Source organism: Notamacropus eugenii, chromosome 4 (genome assembly GCF_028372415.1).
Source record: "Notamacropus eugenii isolate mMacEug1 chromosome 4, mMacEug1.pri_v2, whole genome shotgun sequence".
Classification (NCBI taxonomy): domain Eukaryota; kingdom Metazoa; phylum Chordata; class Mammalia; order Diprotodontia; family Macropodidae; genus Notamacropus; species Notamacropus eugenii.
In genome coordinates this window covers 286,000,194-286,023,143 of record NC_092875.1, presented here as the reverse complement: position 1 = coordinate 286,023,143, position 22,950 = coordinate 286,000,194, and the positions used below count along the sequence as shown (strand labels likewise).

General features: G+C 42.9%; 1 protein-coding gene and 4 non-coding genes across 10 annotated transcripts in view; 1 reads left to right on the top strand and 4 right to left on the bottom strand.

Moving 5' to 3' along the window:
- The window catches only part of TRIM55 (tripartite motif containing 55), an 83,069-nt gene extending 61,046 nt beyond the window's left edge, over positions 1-22,023 (bottom strand). For 5 of the 6 annotated variants that reach the window (XM_072604715.1, XM_072604713.1, XM_072604716.1 and 2 more), the window contains exons 1-3: positions 11,808-12,148; positions 10,777-10,949; positions 2,132-2,297 (exon numbers count right to left, since the gene is read on the bottom strand). In XM_072604715.1, coding sequence (XP_072460816.1) covers positions 2,132-2,297; positions 10,777-10,949; positions 11,808-11,975 — 507 coding nt within the window. In that variant the 5' untranslated portion in view covers positions 11,976-12,148. Of the gene's footprint in view, positions 1-2,131; positions 2,298-10,776; positions 10,950-11,807; positions 12,149-12,402; positions 12,541-21,939 lie in introns of those variants that run through there. The other variant, XM_072604717.1, reaches the window with a different exon arrangement.
- On the bottom strand, positions 20,612-20,684 carry TRNAA-AGC (transfer RNA alanine (anticodon AGC)). Its single transcript has one exon. It is a non-coding gene; the product is annotated as a tRNA-Ala (tRNA).
- Positions 20,841-20,932, bottom strand: TRNAY-GUA (transfer RNA tyrosine (anticodon GUA)). Its single transcript is given in 2 exon segments — positions 20,841-20,876; positions 20,896-20,932. It is a non-coding gene; the product is annotated as a tRNA-Tyr (tRNA).
- On the bottom strand, positions 21,726-21,819 carry TRNAY-GUA (transfer RNA tyrosine (anticodon GUA)). The gene is made up of 2 exons: positions 21,783-21,819; positions 21,726-21,761 (listed from the first exon to the last, which is right to left on the bottom strand). It is a non-coding gene; the product is annotated as a tRNA-Tyr (tRNA).
- A 153-nt stretch (positions 22,024-22,176) lies between the features above and the next one.
- Positions 22,177-22,249, top strand: TRNAR-ACG (transfer RNA arginine (anticodon ACG)). The gene has a single exon. It is a non-coding gene; the product is annotated as a tRNA-Arg (tRNA).
- Positions 22,250-22,950: the final 701 nt, after the last annotated feature.

Genomic DNA, 22,950 nt, shown 5'->3' with positions numbered 1-22,950 from the left:
CAGAGGATTAAGGCTGCCTGGTCCTTCTGCTCCAGCTCTTCAGAAGGCCAAAGCCATGTGGGGATGGCATCCCTTTGGTGTCCCACTTTGCAGAGTGTGAGCTGAGGAAAGTAATAACCAGGATATCTCCTTGCAAGAGATATTTCATCAGTAGAACTAGTCAATGCAATTAATGGAAGAGAAGAGAGGCTTGTGTACAAGTTGGGATGAAGATTCATTACTGTCTGTTTTGCCACTGACCCCTAAGCACAAGGACCTTTCCATCAAACCTGGAGCTGAAACCCCCTATATGTGCTTAATAAATGCTTTATCTAGCCATCCATCTGTCTGTCCAGACAAATCACTTAACCTCTCTGGGCTTTGGTTTTCTCATCTGTAAAATAAGAGGGCTCAGTGGGGATGATTTCTTTTCCATCTCTATGATCTAAGTTGGAGAAGGCAGTCTCCATACCAGAAGTTCTTTGAACTGAAACCACAGATTCAGAACAAGAAAAAGGATAAATCCAAAGCAAGCAGAAAATGATGAAAGTTAAAACGGCCCTTTGTTGAACTCTGATAGAATTTCACATCCATCTAGCTTGATTCATTAATAATCACTGGTAGTTGGGAGACTTAGGGCTGCTGGAGAAGTTCTGGCTTTGAGTATCAAAAGCCAATCAAATCTGATTTCACACAAAAAGTTGTTAAATGTGTAGTCTCAGTGACTGAAATCTAGAACCAGAGGGCACAGATACCCTGTATCCCTGAAATCTGGAGCTACTGAACCTCACAAAGCCTAAAGGTAGAAACACCAATCTGAGCATCCACACATATGTTGTTTCTCTGCATCAAAAGGAAAACTGCCTATTTACTGGTCATGAAACTTCAGGGTTAAGGAGAGGAGGGACTGCAAGGCTTTACCAGAAAGCAGTGGCCCCACAGGTAATGTCATAGGGTCAGAATTAAGGATCATGCTCAGACAGATGGTCTTCCACAGTGTCAAGTTTCCAGCTTATGGGAGAGAGGCAAAAAAACATAAAGTCATCCAGACATTTCATCTAATTTTAAAGCAAATTTTGGCTGATCCTTTTTTTTTTTTTAAACTGAGTACTACCAACTCCTACTTTCCTCTATTTATAGGACCTAGAAATGAATAGGAAGTAGTCCTTGGGAGAGAAACTTTCCGCTTGTCTTTTCTTCAGCCCTCTGTCCCCAACTTGGGTTATTAAGACCCCACTGAGGCAACCAGGTGAGAAGAGTGACCTAGTTGTTCATACTACTTGGATGAGCTAGGAGTCAGCAAGTACAAGTCTTCAGGCAATATGGAAGACCACCACCAGCCTTACCGTCTGCCCAGACGCTTCTAGACCTTTGGACATTGTTATCTGACCTGCTGTGCACCCACCCTAAAGGCCCCTAGGCCCTGCCATTTACTTCATAGACTTCAGATTTCTGGGTCTTTCCATTTGCCCTAAAACTGATTTTACAAATTGTCTTGCCCAAATGTGAGTGATATAAGATTCTGGCGAGAAGAAACTGTCTTGTATTTTTTTCCTTTGTATGCCCAGAATTTAGCAAGTATTTGACACACAGTAAATGTTTAGTAAGTACTTTTTCATTCATTTGTTTTTCTAGCCCTCTCATCATTTTAGAGATGAGGCTATTGAGGCCCAGAGAGGTCAAGGGACTTAATCAAATTCACACAGATTGTTAGTATCAGAGCCCAGATTTAAACACAGGTCTTCTTATTCCAAATCGTGTTTGTTCTGCTACACCAAAGTGGCTTTTGTGGAAGAAGGGAGCACATCTTTAAGTTCTGAATGAAATAAAAAGACACAGAGTTGGAGGAGAGCAGAAATACTCTTTTTTTTCTTCTTCTTCTCATAGTCTGCCCCTAAGGGAGAACCTGGATTTTCCCCTGACCCTGAAGTAGTTAGTTTCTAAAACTTTCTAGCCCAGGCAACTACATCATGCCAGCAGAACTCAGCACCTCAGGAAACTTGGCCAATGGCAAAGCCCCACGCCAACCCAGCTTCTCGAACCTGCTGTTTCACAGTCTGGGTCCTCCTGACATGCAGTATTGGAAAGCAGAGGTTACAAGGTGAGGTTACATGGGGAGAGACAAGGTGGAGTCACGGTTGTCCTTACTTACTTTCTGCCTCTGGAAAACATGTGTGAGGGGAGCCACCTGGCAGTCTTTGTGAGCCCCAAAGACCTTGCACATGGAGCAGGTGGGTACTTCACAGTTCAGGCAGTAAATGTTGATGCGTTCGTCTTCATGCTCATCGCACATTGGCTGCTCTGACTTTTTTTCTGGCCTGTGAAAGAAATATTCAGGATAAATATGCTCTCAATTTCCACTTTGGCAGGGGTAGACTGGAGCATAGCCCAGCCCCACCTGTTCCTGTATCCCCTAGACTTGTCTAATACTAGCCACCAGTATAGCACCTACTATGTGCTAAATGTCTTACAAATATTATCTCATTTGATCATCACAGTAGACACTATGATTATCCCCATTATACAGATGAGGAAACTAGAAACAAAGTAATTTGCCCCAAGTCACAGTTAGCAAGCGTCTGAAGTAGGATCTGAACTCAAGCCTTCCTGATACCGGGAGCTCAGGAATATTCTAGAGACCCTTTTATACTTGCAGTATACTTTTATACTCCCCCACAGACCCTTCCCCAGGTATCCACTGATTTCCTCCCAGAATTACTTTCCTTACTGTGATCAATACTAAGACAGATTAGTCAATAAACCAATAAAGATTTATATTAAGTACCTACTATGAGCAGGTCCTGTGCTAATTGCTGAGAACACAAGAAGAAGCAAAAGGCACTCCCTACTCCCAAGGAGCTTATGATCTAATGCGGGAGACAATAAACATATCCCACAAAAAGTCATATGCAGGATAAATAGGAAGTCACTAATAGAGGGAATGCACTAAAATTAAGAGGGCTGGCCAAGTCAGTGCTGTGAGTTTTGATCCCATGACTCTTAAGTGGAAGTTTTATTTTTCTCTTACTTCTTCCTCCCCATGAACAAAATAGAAAAGAAAAGAAAATCCTCATAACCCAAGTGAAGTCAAAGCCAAGCGAAGCCAATTCCATTACTGCCCATGTCCAAAGACATGTCTCTTTCTGCACCCTGAATCCATCAACTCTCTGGCCAGAGGTGGGGAGCCAACTTCCTCTTCAGTCCTCTGAAATCCCAATTGGTCATCACACTTAATAAAAGTGGAACACCTCCCCATCCCCAGGCTCTTGTCCCTAGAAACACCTTCATTCTTTCCTCTCAGGCAACTCTTAGCTGACTGACCTTAAGGTTACTATCTGGACTTTGGCAGTAAAGAGACAATAACAATAACACGGACCTCACAGGGATGCTGCAAGGATTAAATGAGATAATCTATGGTCAATGGAAAGGTCGTGGAAACCTTCAAGTGCTCTATTAATGCTGGTTAATACCGTTATTGTTGGTATTGTTTAATTACGCTCCCCAGATCTCTGTTTAACCAACAGTTGGAGAGACAAAAGTTTTCCCAAGGTTTCTGGCAGGCAGACACCTCTGATGACTGAAGTCCTACTGTGCTACTTCATCAAGGTGCAACGACCTTGGGCTTCCAAGCTCATGACAACAGAATACAAATTCACAATCTGGAAAGGCTTGAAGGAAGGGCCTAGTGATGAATTGTGTGTTTGTCATCTGATGACTAGTCCAGCTAAGTCTGGAGAGCTTCGTCACCACAAGGTTGGCTACCAGGTGGTGATGAATTTTTTTGGCTAGAGCAACTCTAAAAGCCCCTCTAGTAAAAAATGGAGGGCTTACAATCTGGAGCTATGGAGGGAATGTGGCTACAAGTAAAATCAGGGATCTTTGGGTGGGAGGGAATAAGCATTTATTAAGATCTTACTGTATTCAAGGCACTACACTAAGTGCTTTACAAATATTATCTCATTTGATTCCCACAATAACCCTGGGATTTAGGTGCTAATATTAGCCCCAATGTACAGAAAGGAAACTAAGGAAGACAGAGGTTAAATCACTTTCCCAGGGTCACATAGCTAAGTAAGAATCTGAGGCTGGATTTGAATTCAGGTCTTCCTTACTCCAGTGCCAGCACTCTACCCAACGTGTCTTCTAGCTGCCTCATGGTTCTTTAGAAGTATCAGAGTAAGATGGCAGGTAAAGAATTCTACTTTATGACTGTACTCCTTAGTGAAGACACTCATCAAACAACGAAATAACCAAAAGACTACAAGCCCAAGAGAAAACGGATCAATGAGAATTACCTCTATAATAACCCTCCTGGATTTCTCCTCTCCTCCATTCTCTTGTCTTTTCTCTCCTCTCTCTCCTCTTTTCTATTCTCTTCTCTCTCTTCTCCTCTCCTTTTCTTTTTAACTACATCCACAATTCCATTAGTATAAGGAGCTCCTGGGAAGAAGTCTTTCTACCAGTGCAGAAGAGCAACTGCTCTGTGACTTAGTTTTAGGAAACTACGTAGGAGTGCTGAGATGTCTCTGAGTCTCAGTTTTCTCATCTATAAAATGGGGGCACTACCTACTTCTCAGAGGATGTTGTGAGACTCAAATACTGGTGTTTACAACCACAGAGTTCCATATGAAGAAAACTTATTATTATGGTTTGTGGTTGTATGGGATTTTCTTAGCAAAGATACTGGGATGGTTTGCCATTTCTCTACTAGATTAAGGCAAACAGAGGTGAAGTGACTTGCCCAGGGTCACATAGTTAGTGAGTGTGTCAGGTCTTCTTGACTCCAGTACAGGGACTCTTATCCCCTACGCCATGTAGCTGTCCCATTATTATTATTACAGTCAGTGATTCCTATATGAAGCTACAGGAATATAACTATACATGCCTAAAAAATGTATAATTTCCTGATGAGATCTTAGTCATGCACTTATAAAGACAAAGGTAGAGACAAGCATGACACTTTCTATGACTTGGCTTGATTTGTCATTCAAAACAGTCCATCTACTGACTGTACAACCACAAAGGGAGAGGCTGAAGGAAGGACATTAAGGTACATCCCAAAGGCTCTATTTATAAAAATGGAACTACTTCTAATCAAACCCAGGAGAGATGGGCATGTTCACCTTCTAGGTGACAGCATAAGGCAGCAGCCTTATTTTCTCTATCCATTGCCTAATGCTCACTTTCCCCACAAAGTAACTATCAAAAGGTGGAAAAATGATGGAAACAGGAGAAAGGGCAAATAACTCGGGTAATGCTATGGTGAGCAAAGGCTCTCCAGCGAGCATTTATTTGGAAGGTTCTAGGTAGCAAGGGGGCTCAGTGGATAGAGCTCTAGGTTCTTGTTTGTCCTTCTGGTTCTCAGAGAGCCATGATATCAGAAAGGTGATAGGATGATATGCCATTGAACTGGATTTAAGTGAAGCAGGGCTGTACAAAGTAACTAGCCTCACCTTCTCTTCCAGAGCCATCTGGGCCCAGTGGCAAGATATAGATCAGGACAACTGGAGATGACTCTGGATGCAGTGGGAGACCTTGGCCTTTTTAAGCTGAGGTCTTCTAGACTGTCCTGCCTTTCTTGGTATCCCCAATGCTTGGCACAGTGCCTGGTACATAGTAGGTATTTAATAAATGTTTATTGACCCACCGATCACAGTTTCAAAGTTACAATAAATGCCTAGTTACTTATTAATATTCTTGCCACCACCACTACCCCCAGTTGTCCTCGTCCCCCCCCCCCAGTCATATTATCTAAGAACAATATTGAGCAAATAATTTTGTCCTGAAGTTATTTAATGCTCGGGTCCTGCCTCTGGCTATGTAACCCTCAGTGAGTCATCCCTCAATGCCTGGGGTAACGCTTTCAGTCAAGTTCCACTGAAAACACTGGTCCCTTCTGACAGGCCTGTGACTCCACTCTGGAGATAAAGCCTCTTTTACCGATGTGGATCTACAAGTGTCCTAAAATCTAGTTACTCGTCCAAAGTCACATACATCTAATAAGAACTTAATAAATGTTCATTCAACTGAACTGAGTTATGTAATAATAACTTGCACTGATGTACCACTTTCACAATGAACCAGTTAGTGCCAGTATTATTATTCCTATTTAAAAAATGAGGAAACTGAGGAACAATATATAGTTAGCATTTATATATAGAAACCTAAACATGGCCTGTCATTCAATTTCTTTATACATACATATATTCATATGAACATGAGTGTTTTATATGTACATGTTACATATATATGTATGAGTATAGAATATATACACATAAGTTTATGTATTTACTTAAATATTGTATGTATATTTCAACAGAAAATTCACTGGATCATGGCTTCGCCACTTCTCAGCAGTATGATCTCAGGCACGCCACTTATGTTCTCTGAGTCTCAGTTTCCTCATTTGTAAAATGAAGGATTTGAAGTGGATGATCCCTGTGGTTCCTTCTACCTCTGCAGATTTGAAGATGGAAAGAGGAGACGATTTGAAAGTGCCCCTTCTATACTACTTCTTTATGATTTAATAATGGCACTTATTTCTGTTTGTTTAAAATCTTAAGAGGTGAGAGCCTATGACACTTTTCAATTCAATTTCATAAACGTTAAGTTTGTGCTTCCTTTGTGGCATACCCTGTCCTAAGAACACAGAGCATTAAGATGAAAACTGAAGTTTCCTGCACTGAAGGAGTTTACAATTCTTTAGTATTCTCCTCAAAAACAGAGTATCATTAGTAACTCAATTCCTTCTCAAGCAACACAATATAGTATCAATGTCAAGCTTTGCAGATGACATAAAGCTTGGTGAGGCAGCTAATACATGGGATGACAGAATCCAGACCCAAAGCAAGAAAGTGCAGGTAACAGTGAGAAGTGAGCACAGTCAAGTAAGATGGAATTTCCAAGGAATAAACCAAGTTCTATACTTGGGTTCCAAAAGTCAATTCCAAAAAATAGGGCATGGGGGAGTGATAATAGGCAAAAGGTCCTGATAACAAAGATCTTGGGATTTTAGATGACTGCAAATTCAATGAGGCAACTCCCTCCCTTCTCCCTCCAACTCTAATGGTCTACTAGGCTGCACTGAGAGGTATAATGTCCAGAATGAGACAGGTAAGAGTTCTGCTATACTTTGCCCCAGTGGTCTGCCCCATCTACAATACCACCTTCACTTCTTGGTACCACATTATAGGAAAGATATAGACAAGCTGACATGTCCAAAAAAGGGTGAGAGGACCAGAGAATATGCCATACAAGGAAAGGTTGAAGGAACTGGGAGTACTTAGCCTGCAGAATAGGAGACTTAGGGGAGCACATGAAAGAAAGGCTGTCTTATGGAAGACAGAATAGACTTGTGCTACTTGGACTCTGAGAGCAGCACTAGGGGCAGCTGGTGGATGTTGAAGAGGAGAAGATTTCAGTTGGATGTAGTATAAAGTGTCATCAATTAGGACTACTCAGAAGTGGAATGGACTACCTCAGGAGATAATAAATTTTCTGCCTTTAGATATCTTCAGTAAAAGAAGGCATAGGTAGTGCAGCAGAATGCAATGGACCTAGAGGGAGGAAGACCTGAGTTCAAATCCAGCCTCAGAAACCAAATGGCTACATGACCCTGGACAAGTCACTTAACCTTAGTTTGCCTCAGTTTCCTCTTCTGTAAGATATGGATACTAATAGCACCTACTTCCTAGGTTTGTGGTGAGAAAATAATTATAAAGCACTTACCATTGTACCTGGCACATGGTAAGCACCATATAAATATTAGCTATTATTATTACTTAATAAATATTTCTTTCCTTCTTTCCTTCCTTCTTTCCTTTCTTTCTTCCTTCCTTCCCTCTAAAAGACTGAATGGGCTTATATGTACAAAAATATATATAGCAGCTTTGGTGACAAAGAATTGGAAATTGTGAGGATGCCCATTAATTGGAGAATGACTGAAGAAGTTGTGGCATATGAATGTAATGGAATATTATTGTTCCATAAGAAACGATGAGCTGACAGATTCCAGAAAAACCTGGAAAGACTTGCATGAACTGATGCTGAGTGAAGTGAGCAGAACCAGGAGAACATTGTACGCAGTAATAGCAGTATTGTGCGATGACTAACTTTGATAGACTTAGCTCTCTAAGAAAAATGCAATGATCTAACACAATTCTAAATGACATGATGGAAAACACAATTCACATCTAGAGAAAGAGCTAGGAAATTTCAATGCAGATTAAAGCACACTATTTTCTCTCTCTTTTTTCTTTTGTTTTTTTCTTTCTCATGGTTTTTTTCTGATTCTTCTTTCTCAACATGACAAATTGGAAATATGTTTAATATGACTGTCCATTACAGCCTATATCGAATTGTATGTCATCTTGGGGAGGGGGAAAGAAGAGAGGGGGGAAACTTTAGAACTCAAAATCTTATGCAAGTGAATGGTGAAAAGTAAGAATAAATGAATAAATGGAAATATTTTTAAAATCATGAGCAGGATACTCTCAGAAAAACTTAGAAAGACTTACATGAACTGATGCAAAGTGAAATGTGTAGAACCAAGAGAACATTGTACACAGTAACAGCAGTATTGTAAGATGATCATCTCTGAATGACTTAGCTAGGACCTATGATGAAAAATACTATCCATTCCCAGAGAAAAAAAACAATGGAGTCAAAATGCAGATTGGGGTATACTTTTTTTTACTTTCTTTATTCTTCTTTGAGTTTTTTTGGTCTATGTTTTCCTTTACAACATTACTAATATGGAAATGTGTTTTGCATAAGTAAACATGAATAACCTAGACCAGATTGCTTGCCTTCTCAATGACAGTGGACAGGGAAGGAGAGAGGGACTTTGAAACTCAAAATTAAAAAAAAAAAACAAATGTTAAAAATTATTTTTACAAGTAATTGGGGAAAAATAAAAAATAAATTTTAAAAATAAATAAATAAAAGACTGGATGGTCATCTCTTGAAAAGGTTGCAGTATGAATTTTCATTCAGGCAAGGTTTGGACTAGATTGGAATACTTTCAGAGAAATAACTGAGATTCTGTATGTTCACTAACGTCCTTTATTCTCTTGGGAGCAGTACCCACTCTCACAGGACAAGATGAACATGGAAAAATATTTTTGAGTATATATAGGGGATATTCTTTTATGACTCTTTTACAAGGTGATAATTTTTTCTCAAAGTTAATGCCTCATCAATGTTAAGGGGGTTTTATCCTGCCATTAATAATGTCTCCTCAAAAATATTCCAAGATAGCTGGCCATTTTAGCAGCTCCTGAAGGATCCACTGATTAAGACATAGGTAGTCACACATTTGAGCTATGCCCTAGTATTTGGACTTTAAAAATTATTCTAGAGGGCTAGGAAGAGAGCCCTGGACAGAACCATAACTGAGATGGCTAGAGAGAAGTTGACCCACAGATTCCATTTCCTTTAAAGGGAAATCTTTCTAGGGAACTATGTAATCAAAAGAAAGTTGGGAACCACATAGCCTCAAACATGGCAGCAAATAGGCAGTAGTGGAGTGATGAGGGGTTTATGGGCCAAACCTGGAGCTTCTAAAACAAGAGCCAGATGCAGGAGAGAGTCAGGAATGGAGCAATAGAGGACTTCCTGGACTAACAGGAATTCTGGGACTTAGCCTCCTGGACAAAGAGGAGAAGTTGCTAGACAATACATCATTCCTGGGTCAGACCTTGTGGAAATGAAACAGTTTCTGGAAAACACCAAGTTGCTGGACCAAGCAAGGGAGTTTTAATAATAAGCAGGAGACAGAACTGAGGAACAGAGCTACAAATGTGGAGGATCAGACTTGGAATTTCCCTTCACAGGTACTGAAAATTATGTGGACATTGAGGATCTGGGGCAAAGGACTGACTCTTTAACAATTAACAATTCCAAGAGCTTTCCTCTTATGGGAGAGACAACCCTAGGATAGTCTTATGAGACTGGAGAAGGTCTAGATTTTTGGACTAGTCCATTGGAGAGGATAGATCATGGGCTTAGGTTTGAGTCCATTCTATTTTGTGATTCTTTGGTCAGATTAAATAAGGCCTATCCTATAGTCAATGCCAGAGGTGGGCAACCTGCGGCCCTCTGACTGAATCCAAACTTCATAGAACAAATCTACTTAATAAAAGGATTTGTTCTATAAAACTTGGACTCAGTTAAAAGGCCACACCCAAGGACCTAGAAGGCCACATATGGTCTCAAGGATGTAGGTTCTCCACCCCAGGTTAATGCACAATTAGCTTCTGTGCTTGTCTAGGAACTAGTACTTGCACATGACATAAATCCTGATTTTTCAAGGGTCAGTCTTTGTTGAGGGCAAAACAAGACCAACAGAGATTTCTCTGTGAGACCCTGAAGCTTGATCTTGGTCTATATAAATCCAAAATTTCTGTCTATGCCATGAATTACATATAAAATATTTAGTCTATGTTCTGTATTTTTGAGTTAGTAAATGAGAGGCCTGTATCCTATCATTAAGTACCCACAGAGCATTGTTGTTCAGTTGTGTTGGATTTTATGTGACCCCATGGAATTTTCTTGACAAAATTTTCTTGGCAAAGATACTGTCACCTACTTCTCTAGTATGTCCTTATTTTATGGATGAGGAACTGAGACAAATAGGGGTTAAATGACCTACCAGGGTCACACAGCTAGTTAGTATCTGAGGCCGGATTTGAACATAAATCTTCTTGACTAGGCCTGATGTTGTACCCAATGTACCACCTCACTGCCCACCCATAGAGCAGTCTTGGGATAAAAAAGAATGATGCACCAGACTGTTACCTGGTCGACTCCTGCTTGTATATGTCAATGATGTTTTCCACCAGCAAGTTCCTCTGAAGTCCATACACCCCATGTCTGTCCAGAACCACTTCATGCCTGCAGGAGGGGCACCTGAATCGACCACCCGATGCCACGGTAGTGCCTCCTCTCGTTGGCAAGTATGGGTTTGAGGCCTATTCTTGCCCAACAGAAAAACAATAATTCAATGACACAGATAACTCTTCCTAGACCTCTCAAGACTAAATTTCCACTCTATAGAATGCTCAAACAATCTCAACTTAAAGTTCTGGTACATGCTGCTCCCCAAGGCTTCTCTCACACGTAAAAGGGCCAAAGTCAATCCAAACTATGGAATTATTCCTGGCATCAAAGATTTCCTCCCCACTGCACGCTAAGGAAGTGGTCTTCTATTCAAATGGTGTGTAAGTTTACATCATTAACCTATTTGCATTACGACCTAAATCTTTGTTTCTCTTCACAAAGACTTGGCAATCTAGTTAGAGATCTCAAGTCCAAAAGCATCTAGTAGGCACTTACTTGCCAGGGACCATGGAACGAAAAGACAAAGAGCTATGTATATGACTTAGAAGGGGGCAGGGCTAGAAGCAGACCAGAGAACCTGGGCTTCCCTGACTTAAGATACTCATGTCCAAAAATCCCAAAGGGCAACTCAACTTTACCATAAAGAAGCATAGAACCTATATATGAAAACAGCTCAAATACTTGGGTAATCTCCCTCTACAGTGATAGGTAATTTACTTAAAATGTTGAAAAATGAATTTATTTCCCTCCTCTTCAAGGAGTGCTGGCTCTTGGTTTTTGAAATAATGCCCCATCATACAAAGTGGTAGAGGAGGTTACAAAGCAGAAAACACAAATAACAAAAATGGACAAACTTGCTCTCCTGCCCCCAGAACAAATTTAGCCCTGTGAAATTGCCAGCAGGACCTCACCTCCATAGGAAGCAACTGCTTCTGGGTTATTTCTCCTACCCCACATGCCCTCCTCCCTGAAGGAGCAAACAAACCTACCTGGAAAATGTCACTGGCACACTTTCTACACAGGTTGTGCTGACATGGAAGAATCACCACAGGTTTTGTGAACATCTCCAAACAGATGGGGCAGATAAGCTGCTTCTCCAGGGAGTCCATCGTCTGTTGTTCCTTGGAAAAAGACTTGTAATTTAGAGATGTACTCATCTCCTCGCTGGCCCTAGGGCGCGTGGTGTCAGGGAAAGGGTGATCCAGATGGATGGAGGGGTAAATCTAAGGGCCTGTTCCTTGAAAGAATTCCAAGGGTTGTGTGCTCAAGTGTCCTTTAGGTTGCTTTGCCTAGAGGACATTGTTTCAAGCTAGGCTGGTTCAGAGTGGGAGCTGAGGCTGTTTTTAGCAGCCCCTCATCACATGGTGTCAGGCCGGCTTGTCCATATATGCCCGTGACGGGGGATGGATTCAGACAGGTGATGGATCACAGAGACCAACATTCCTGGCCTGCTAAAGAAGGGAGGAGGTGGGAAGGAGAGTGACAGACCCAAAGAGAAGGGAAAGAGAAGAGGACAGTTGTCCCCAACGAAAGCAAGTGTGAGCCACTGCCTAGTAACAGAGTAAGTGGTCAGTAACTACTTACTGAATGACTGAATAGTTGACCTTCCTGGAGTAGCCCAGGGCACAATAAATGCAGTTTAGTGTGTCTCTCTTTCCAAAGTGAAGTAGGAGAGTCATCAAATGGAACATAATAATACTTTCTTCTGAGGGAAGAAAATCTCTGAACAAGAAAAAAAGAAAATAATTATTCTAATACCATAATTTTGGTCGTCTAAGAGGGTCTGCTTTATCATAGATGCTTACACTTGCTATGGTCTTTGGCTTTCAAGTGATTACAAACTCTCAGATAAGATGGCAACCCAACAAACATGTCTATAGAGTAAAAGCTCTCCAAGCCCTAGTGAACAGACCACTTATTTTAAAAATATTCAATATGACAAAACAGCAATAAAAAAGAAAAACAAAAACAAACCAGGTCCTGGACAGTGCCTTGGAACTTGTCATGGGGTTTGAGGTTGGTGGTAAGTTTCCAACTGGCATGCATGTAAGCTAAGGAGAAGGTTATTTTCTCCTTGCTGTACAGCTGGCAAGAGGTTTTGATGTTACTGGTCAGTAATAATGGGAGTACAGTTCTCCTAAATTGAATGTAACCCAAATATATCTCAGCTCCCAGCCCTCCCTGTGTTGATAGCTGTTTCTGAGACACATACAACCCTTTGAACTAGACACTTCTTTCAGGGTTATTTTTAAAATGACTGTTTCCCAGATTACTTCTGACATGCGATGTCTACTCTCAGGTCAAAGCCATCTGTGCTAGCATTTTTCAAAACAATTGTATAACCAGTAAATATTTCAGTTAAAATTTCAAATTCAGAACTACCTATGAAAAGAAAAGGAAAAAAAGTTTGTGTCTGTGGATTACAGTGACCACTTTATCACTGCCTTTCTTCTTGGTTCTAAAAATAAAATGAGCCATAGGAATTTATCAGGAAGTGCATTTACTAAAATAAGCCTGCATTCACTTAATAACTGATAACCCAGGATGGCCAATGGCCTTTCCTTTATCCTTATTTGTTGATTTAAGGCTACTAGAATTGAAGTTATAATCCACTAACATATATTAACTATAAGAAATAGCCTCTAGAAATTTCTGTTATTGTTTTCAGCATCTATGCTTGCAGCACAGTAATGTCAAGTTATTGGGACAATTCTTTTAATTATTCAACTAAGGCAGTTGATGAACCACATTCATTCTATCGGGTATGCAATGCCAAAGATGGTATGTTAGATGCCATCTGGAAGAAATGTAGTCTTTATCTTCCAAGAGCTGGAAACAGTGCAAAATAATTCAAATTATCAATACACTACATGTAACACAGCCAGCCATCCAACCATCCATCCACTCATCTATTTATTCAATAAACATTTATCAAAAACCCTTTCTGTACCAGGCACCATACTTGGTATCTCAGCTGACACAAGATAAACAAGACAACTGACCTTCAAGAAGCTTATATTCTACTGAAGAAACACAGCACATATAATTTAACAAACAACAATAAACTTTACATGTATGTATGTATAATGTGCAAATACAGTTCTAATTGAAAACATTAAGTCATTCATTATTTGTTCAATATTAAGCACCTAATATATACCAGGAACAATGGTAGGTATGACAAAGGATACGAGTTTACCTTTATTAAGGCTATCATTCTCACAACTCTGATACTCTGCTTTAGTGAAAAAGGACCATAGGAGCATAGATTTAGACCTGCAAGGGACCTTAGAGGCCATAAAGTTCAATTCTACCCCCTCCCCCGATATGTTTTACAGATGAGGAAACTGAGGCACAGAGCAGTTAAATGACTTTCCCAGTACCACATAACTAGTAAGTAAAGATGAAGGCTATGTCTTTTATGGAAGGTTAGCTAACATGCTATCTTTGGCATTGCATATCAAACATAATGAATATGACTGATTAACTGCTTTAGTTGGGTAATTAAAAGAATTGTTCAAATAACTAGAGCATTATTTTGCTTCAGCATAGGTGTTGGAAGGAAAGATAGAAATTTCCAGATGCCACTTTGGAGGTTCAAGGCTCAAGTGTCTTTGGCAGGATTTAAATCCAGGTCCTTCTTGATTCTAAGCCCAAGGCTCCAAAAACTAAACAAAGAAAAGAAAAAAAGGAAAAAAAAACCCCATCCGTAATAAATCCAGGTGCTACATCATGGCATTTCTTTAACTAAACAGTTTGCAAATCTCTGGCTGAAAGCTTTCTTTCACTTGAAAACTGCTCTTTCTGCAAATTTACTGTTCAGTTTAGGAGAAAGAGCTCTAAGGAAATTCTGGGAAACTTACAACTTATACATTCCTTTAAATACTTCTTGGGCTGATCCATGTGCCAAAAATAAACAACAGCTGGCCCAAGAAGAGTCGTTCTCTGAAATGGTTGGAGCCTTCTTAACTTTAAACCAAAATCTGAGTTGAAATGAGACTAAGTCAAATTCTATTGCAGAACTGAAAAAGAAGAGAAATCTATGAAGCCCAGACACAATTATTCACATTGGAGTCTCCCTACTTACTCTTTTTCACATATAATATCAGGAACCGGACAGAACCTGACTTTAACTCCTGGCACTGGGGTCCTGCTCTAGTGTAGCCATCTTGTGGAGGTGAATGAGCCTAGCTTCTGGATGGCCATAGGACTGGAACACAAGCTGGAAGGACTTCCAAGGAAGGACTGGTAACAGACTGACTACATGTCTGAGACCAGCCCGGCAAAAAGTAGCAAGGCATGTCTCCAGAAGTATGACCCCCCCCCACCTCCATGACTTTTTTCAACCGCAGCTACCCGTGAAGTTGTCTCCTAGAGTGGAAGTTGTCATATGCCACTAATAGAATTGTCATATTGAAGTATTTGAAGATATTGGAATAAGCTTGTTTATTTAGGCAGCTAGGGGCATAGTAGATAGAGTATAGAAGTAAGAGTTCATATAGACCTGAATTCAAATCCTGCCTCAGACACTTAGAATCTATGTGACTCTTGGCAAGTCACTTGGAATCTCATGACCTCAGTTTCCTAATCTTTAACTTGGGGATAATAATAACTGTAGGGTTATTATGGGGCTCAAACGAGCTTAGAAGTGTACTAAGGCTTTTGGGGCACCTTGAACCTAAAGCACACTGTCAAATTTAAAGTTACTACGCAGTATAAATACCAGCTATTATCATGAGATTGACCAAAGAGTGATGTTTTTGTCCACAGCCACTCTCCAAGACTTCCTGTTAAGTTACAGAGGAGTTGGTTGCAACTTCTGTTGGTGGAGGGAGCGTCTACATAGATGAAATCCCATATCCTTGAAATATTAAAATCTTTGGTAACAGGATGAGGGAGAGGCAGAAGGGGAAGGAGTTTGCTGCAAGCACACTGACTTGAGAGCCAGAAGCCTGGGGGCTGAATCTGGGCTTAGCTCTTGGTATTAACCAAGAGTCACAACTCCAAAAGACTTGAGTAATAACATATTTATTACAAGAGAAAGCAGCATGCATGCTGAGCTGTTTACTCTCACTGTCTAAAATAACATTTCATAGAATGTCAGGGCTAGAGAACAACTTACAAGGCCAATGAACTCCAAACTTTTTTGATCACAAGTTAGCGATCATTTATTCATTTATTCAGTTGTTTTTCATCTGTCTGACTCTTTATGAGCCCATTTGGGGTTTTCTTGGCAATATATTGGAGTAGTTTGCTATTTCTTCCTCCAGTTCATTTTATAGATGGCGAAATTGAGGCAAAGAAGGTTAAGTGACTTGCCCAGGGTCACACAGCTACAGAGGCCAGATTTGAGCTCAGGAAGATGAGTCTTCCTGACTCCAGGCCCAGAACTCTGGGCACTGTGCCACTTAGCTGCCCTTGTCATTTATTAACCACCTACTATGTGCCAGGCACTGTGCTAAGCCCTGGGTATATAGCAAAAGAAATGAAATGACAGTCCCTGAGCTATCAGCACTATAAGGGAGACAACAGGCAAACAACTATGGGCAACAGAGATATTTACAGAATAAACTGGAGATAATAAACTGAGAAAAAGACTAATATTAAGGAGGCCTGGAAAAGGTTTTTGGCAGAAGCCTGAATGAGGAGGGCAAAAGTTCCAGGCTATCAGGGGATAAAAGATGAGCCAGTGTCCACAATACATGTATTTTACTTATATATAAATGCCATACTCCTGTTACTGTGCTAATAGTTATGTATGTTGTGACAAAATGAAAAATTTTAAATTGTACATTTAAAAATGGTAATTTTGGTAAATTTCTGCATTAAAATTAGAATTTTTATTTTTAACTATAAATTTTTTAAAGATAAGGTTAGGAGAAAACAATAATAATAATATTTGATCCTAGAGTCAACTGGTGTTTCCTGAATGGGGCCTACCGATGTTTAGCTCTGCAGTGTAAGAATGCTACTTTGGTGACTGTTCACAAGAGAATAGATTAGAAGTAGGGAGAGATCTGAGGCAGGGATACCAGTTAGGAGGCTACTGTAGTACTCCAGGAGAGCTGAGGACCTGAAGGAAGACAGTGGCCATTCCAGCAGAGAGAAGGGGATGAATCGATGCTGTATCTGACAACGAAATGTGCAGTAAAATAGCAAGTGAGGGTAAGCAGTTAAAAATGACAAATCTAGGTAATTAGAAGGATGATGGTGCCCTAGGCAGAAAGTTTGGAAAAGAGGTGAATTTGAAGAGAAATACATATAAAGAATGCCATCTCCTCAGTTATATGGAGGGGAGAGGAAAAGAGCACATTGCCATCTGCCTCTATGGAGTGAACCACAGCTGTGAAACCATAGGTCTCTGAGGCAGACCTTTCTGAATATATATAAAAATACCCCCACACACAGATCGATCGATCGATTGGTTGGGTCAATAGACATTATTTTTCTCAAATTATTCCCTTAAAGATCTCCCTCCCTTCCGGGCTCCCAGTTGCTGACATTTGTCTGAATCTTGACAACCTTATGCTAGGAAAATTTTCTGAAAAATAACATCGTTTGGAAGTGGGGAGGGTTTGAGTCAAAGGAGGACAACGGAGGGCTACAGTAAGCTGTCCTTAACTGTGGTCTGTGCATTTATCATCCATTCTGACAGGTACTCAGTAAGAGCTATGTATAGCAGCGGCAGTACCTGCCAAAGACTGTGATTCCCTCCAAAATGGCCAGCCTCTTAACTCAGTCCATGGAAGTCTCCCCTCCCCGCTCCCTCCTCTGGTTGACTAAGCTCTAATCTTGGCTTTGGGCAGCCAACTCCTGAAATAGCTGGCCAGGGGAAGACTTTGGGCAGCCCCCACTCCTCAGGCCATAAACTTTCCTCACTGGCTTCAGGCCAACCTTTAGTCAGTCAGTCAATGAACAACAAGGGAATAAACAGGTTTAGGGGCCTAAACCCAAAAAATTCCTTTTGGTATAAAGATGGTTGGGCATTGACTCCAACTCTTATGCTTGGCTTTAAGGGCCATCAGGACTCTGCCATAGCCTTCCTCACCCCATTCCTAGCCAACCTTATTTTCCTCTGCTCCTCAGTACATATCTCCAGACACCATAGGGATGTTTAGCCATTTCAATCATGTCCCACTCTTTATGGTTTTCTAGGCAAACACACTGGAGTGGTTTGCCATTTCCTTCTCTAGTCCATTTTATAGATGAGAAACTGAGGCAAACAAGGTTAAGCAACTTGTAGAAAATGACTAAGGTCAGATTTGAACTCAGGAAGATGAGTCTTAAATACGAAGGCCAAGGGTGTAGGGTCTGTGGATGTCCATCAGCCCATTTCTTCCACCTCAGGTTTTCTGTTTTCTGATATCCCTATCCTTACAGCACTATTGTTGCTCTTTTTTCCATGGTAGATTGTTCTCAGACCTCTCCCATTCGAAAACAATCTGTCTTACTTTACATAGCTTCCTCTCTAAACTAAGCAGTCTCACTAAAAATTCCTTTAAGCTGGTCACCACTCTACTATCCCTTCCATCCTCTATTTGTCCAGATCAGAAAATTCCTTCTCTCTACCAGAGGTCCCCTTCTGCTCTTCTTAGAAAATCCCCACAAACACATTCAGGACAACCTTCCTCTGGCCTTGGGTGAATTGCCTGTCTTTCAAAACCCCACATTTACATATTATATAACTAATTCACTTTCAAAGACCTCTCTTCTTCATAGTACCCTTAAATAATCATCATTCTTTTAAAAAATGAAGGAGTTTTTAAGAAAAATAATTGGGCAGAAGTTAAGTGAATTTCCCCAAGGCCACACACGTGGTAAATAGTCAAACTTGGATTCTAGATTCAATTCAATTCAATTCAATAAACATGTATTAGCCTACAGCAAGCCAGGCATCCTGGGGATCCAGGAAAAGAAAACCAAGAGACAGCCTCTGCTCTCAGGGAGTTTACAGCCTTATGCGGGGGAGACAAGAGACAAATATATACAAAGCAATATATACAGGAAAAACAGGAAATCAATCAAAGAGGGAAGGCCCTGGGATAAGAGGGGTTGGGGAAGGCTTCCTGCACAAGCTGAGATTTTAGTTAAAGGAAGCCAGGAAGGTCAGTAGACAAAACAGAGGCAGTTTGGGGGACCCCTAGAAAGAATGCCCAGAGACAAGAAATGGAATCTTGCTCATGGAACAGTCTGAGGCTGGTGTCTCTGGATTGAAGAGTACTCTTGGAGGGTGTAAGGCCTAAGAAGACTTGAAAGGTAGGAGGGGGTCTGGGTTATGAAGGGCTTGGAACAACAGAGCTGGAAGCCATAGGAACCATTGGAGTTTATTGCGGTTGGGGCTGGGGTTGGGGGGAGGGGGAGTTCCACGGTCATACCTGCAATTTAGGAAAATCTCATGAGTGCCTGAACTGAGGATGTTTTGGAGTAGGGAGAGACTTGGGACAGACAGACCTACCAGCAGGCTACTGTAGTAATCCAGGTATGCTGTGATGAGGGCCTGAACTAGAGTGGTGGTGGTGCCAAAGGACAGGAGGGGTGCTGCCCAGTGAAATCCACAAGCTTTGGCACCCTGTGAGGGGGGAGAGATGGGGAGGAGTCAAGGGTGACAGCCTGAAGGAAGACAGTGCTGCCCTCTACTTGAACTAGGAATGTAGCCTGGAGGGTTGGGGGAAAGACTGTAGATTCTGTTTGGACAAGTTTTGTTTCCTGCTGGTTTGAGACGTCTAAAAGGCATCTGGACATGAAAGCTGGGAAGTCAGCAAAGAGACTGGGGCAGGAAAGGCAGGTTAGAGGATCGTTTGCCTAGAGATGACCTTTGAATCTGATGCTGATGAGGGAGAAGAGGGCCCAGGACAGAACCCTGAGGGATACCTATGTTGGCTCCATATACAGCCAATGCTTTTTTTCCCACCATACTTCTGTTACCCTAGGTCTCCTCCTGGGAGTTCCATAGGTTTTCCCAGACTCTCCCTTCTGGGTTTCCCTTCCTTCTCCCTTAAATGACCATGAGGTAGAACTAAAGTATGTATTTTAGTACTTATAATTTTCTGTAGGTCATACAGTCTTTAGTCTAGAGTTGGTAAGAAACTCAAGAGCCTTTTCATCCAACCCCTTCACTGATGAGGAAAGTCAGACCCAAGCGGCTAGCCCAGAGTCATCCAAGTAACGAGAGAGGTAGAGCAAGTTGAATACTTATGAATCCCTCTTAGACAAAATAAAACGTAAATCTATACTCACTTGTTTTTTCACTTGAATTGACAGACTTTTAAAAAATAGGTTCCCCATCCATCTTGGCTCTTCCACTTATTAATTTAATTCAATCCAGTCAACATTTAGTAAGTGCCAGAGATGCTTAGCCTTGGGGTGGCGGACCCCAGCACCAGCCAGCTGAGTGCCCAGGGTGAGCCCCTGGTCACAGAAAAGGATCCTTGGCTACAGAGGGGCACGGGGCAAGGGAAAGAGGGGCGGTGGGAAGCGGGTCTGCACGTGGTTACCAGCCAGTAGAGCTTTCCCACCCCTGGCCACCAGTAACCACAAGGCAACCACCAATTGTGAACAAAGGACTGTCTTTTACTTCTTGGTATCTCTAGCGCTTAACACAGCGCCTGGCACCTAGTCGGCGCATAATAAATGCTTATCGAATTGAATGGGTAAGTCCCTCGATCTTATCCTCCCACAAAAGTGCAAGGACGATGCAAATTGTAAACCGTGAAATGCAGAGTAAAGAAGCCCAGACCGCAGAGAGCGTGGGAGATTTATCCGTGGAAAGAGAAAGGGTTAAGCTAAAAGTGTCTGGAGAATGCGGGCATCGATCCCGCTACCTCTCGCATGCTAAGCGAGCGCTCTACCATTTGAGCTAATTCCCCGCCCGAAAAAGCCCTCTCAACACTTCCCCTAGGGAGCGCTGACCACGGCTTTGATTGGCAAGCGTCCGTCGCCGGGCCACGCCCCTTTTCTTTTCCATCCGGAACTAGTTCTCACCAAACTTTTTTTTAAAAAAGGAACTAAAAGATTGAAGCCCGTCCTTCGAGCCGGAATCGAACCAGCGACCTAAGGATCGCCAAGGAGCGCGCGCCTCTACAGTCCTCCGCTCTACCAGCTGAGCTATCGAAGGAAGCTGCGAGCCGCAGCCCAGGACGCCTCTATGTAGCAGCGCCCCGCTTCCTCCCGCCTCCCGACCCGCCGTTCCCCCGGCACCTCGGGCGGGGGAGGGGAAGCAGCCTGGCTCCGGCCTCGTGCTCTAGCTTTCCGCTAACTTGCCCTAGCTAGGCCGTCAGGAGCCTAACTACCGCAGGGTCTGGGAGGGTCGGAGCTGCGGCGGAAGGGGGAGGGGCTTGGCTCCTCTTCCGGAGGGTGACTTTCCCACCAGGGGCTGTAAGGGAACGGATTGTACTAAAAACGAAGCGCCTTGCGCGAGGACCCCCCCCCCCCCCATTTCTCCGCTCGGTCCCGCTTCTCCTCGGCTCCCCGTGGCTCGCTGCCTCCACTTCTCTCTCTGAGCGTCTCTTCTCTCTTTCTGTCTCCAGCTCTTTCTCTGTGTCCGTGTGTCCAGGCTGTCCGTCTGTTCCCTTTGCTCTCTCTCCCTGACTCTCTGGGTCTGTCTCCCTCTCCGTGTCTTTTCTGCGCTTTTTTCCTCTCTCTCTCGTCTCTCTGCCCCTGTCGTTATAGCGGTGGTCCTGATCCACCTTTGGTATGTTTTGAATGATCAGTCATTTTTTTTCTCTCTTTCCCCCGCCCTGGGAAACAAAAGAAGAACAAAATATAAGGTCATCCGACGAACGTATACATTGAAAACCCTAAGAATCAGGATAGGGGGTCATCGGGCCAGGAAAGACATCTTTCCTTCTTATTGCAATATGAATCAATTAGCGCGGGTATTAGTACACAACACTAACAAAAACGCAGTCTCCTTCGAGCCGGAATCGAACCAGCGACCTAAGGATGTCTCACGCATGCGCCTCCTACTACAGTCCTCCGCTCTACCAGCTGAGCTATCGAAGGGACACGGTCTGTGGGGGCGCCCCCGTGAGACTCAACTCTTCATAGCGGGGGTGGGCTGACAAGTTCCCGAGGTCTACTGGGAAATCTCTTCTTGGCGCTTGCGTACACCCAACTGCTTACCTGTCCGCCCGAGCCCGGCCGAGGTCCCGCAGGCCTGCTCCTCCCATTCGCGCTAAAAGTTTGGGCCCAAACCCTGACTCCGCTCCTGGCGCCGCCCGCAGCGCGGCGCCCCTCCCCCCCCCCCCCCCCCACCGCGCTCCTGCTCCCGCCCCGCCCCGCGGCAAGCCCATTGGTGAGTGGCGCCCCTCCCGCCCTCCTCGAGTTCGTGTAGACGCCCTCCCCCGCCCGCTTTGCGTAGGGCCAGTGGCGCAATGGATAACGCGTCTGACTACGGATCAGAAGATTGTAGGTTCGACTCCTACCTGGCTCGGCCGCGGTTTTTTGGTTTTAATTTCTCGGTGGCGTGGAATAGAGGGGGAAATTGGAGAACCTCCGTTTTCTCTCCTTTCTAACCACGTGGGACAATTCCAATATCTCTCCATACCTCCCTACCCCTGCCGCCCCGCACGGTGCCCGCACGTGGTGGGTGCTTCACAGGCACGTGCTCCTGGTTGTGGGGGCTCAGGCTGCCTGCAGATGGAGGAGGGGTGCGGGGTGCGGGTCCCCCCACTCCTCTCCGCGCCTCCTCACCCTGGTCCCCAGTTTGGCCCAAACCCGGATCCATGCTCCCTCCCTTGAAGCCGCCTCGAGTTTCATTTTGATGGAAGGATCTGCTGCCAGGGCTCACACTTGTGGAAGGCTGGCGCGAGCAGCCTCGGCCCCGGGTGCGTTCCCAAACAGCACTGCGGATCTTCTTCTGCCCCGTCTGCCTTCACTTGGGGCTAAGGGACACGGATCTCATGTTCAGGCAAAGCTCGTCTTCCTGAAACACATTTTGGGGGAGTCATCCTTAGATTCTGAATTGGGAATGAAATCTTCCGGGTCTTTCAAAGTAACTCTTTTTTTAATCTCATCTCCTTAAATCACAATTTAACTTTTTCTTCTTTCCTGTAGATGGATGCTGATGGACATTGTCAGCGATTTTTAAAGCAGAGGGTGGCAAACCCGGCTTTCTCTTTTCCAGACTGAACA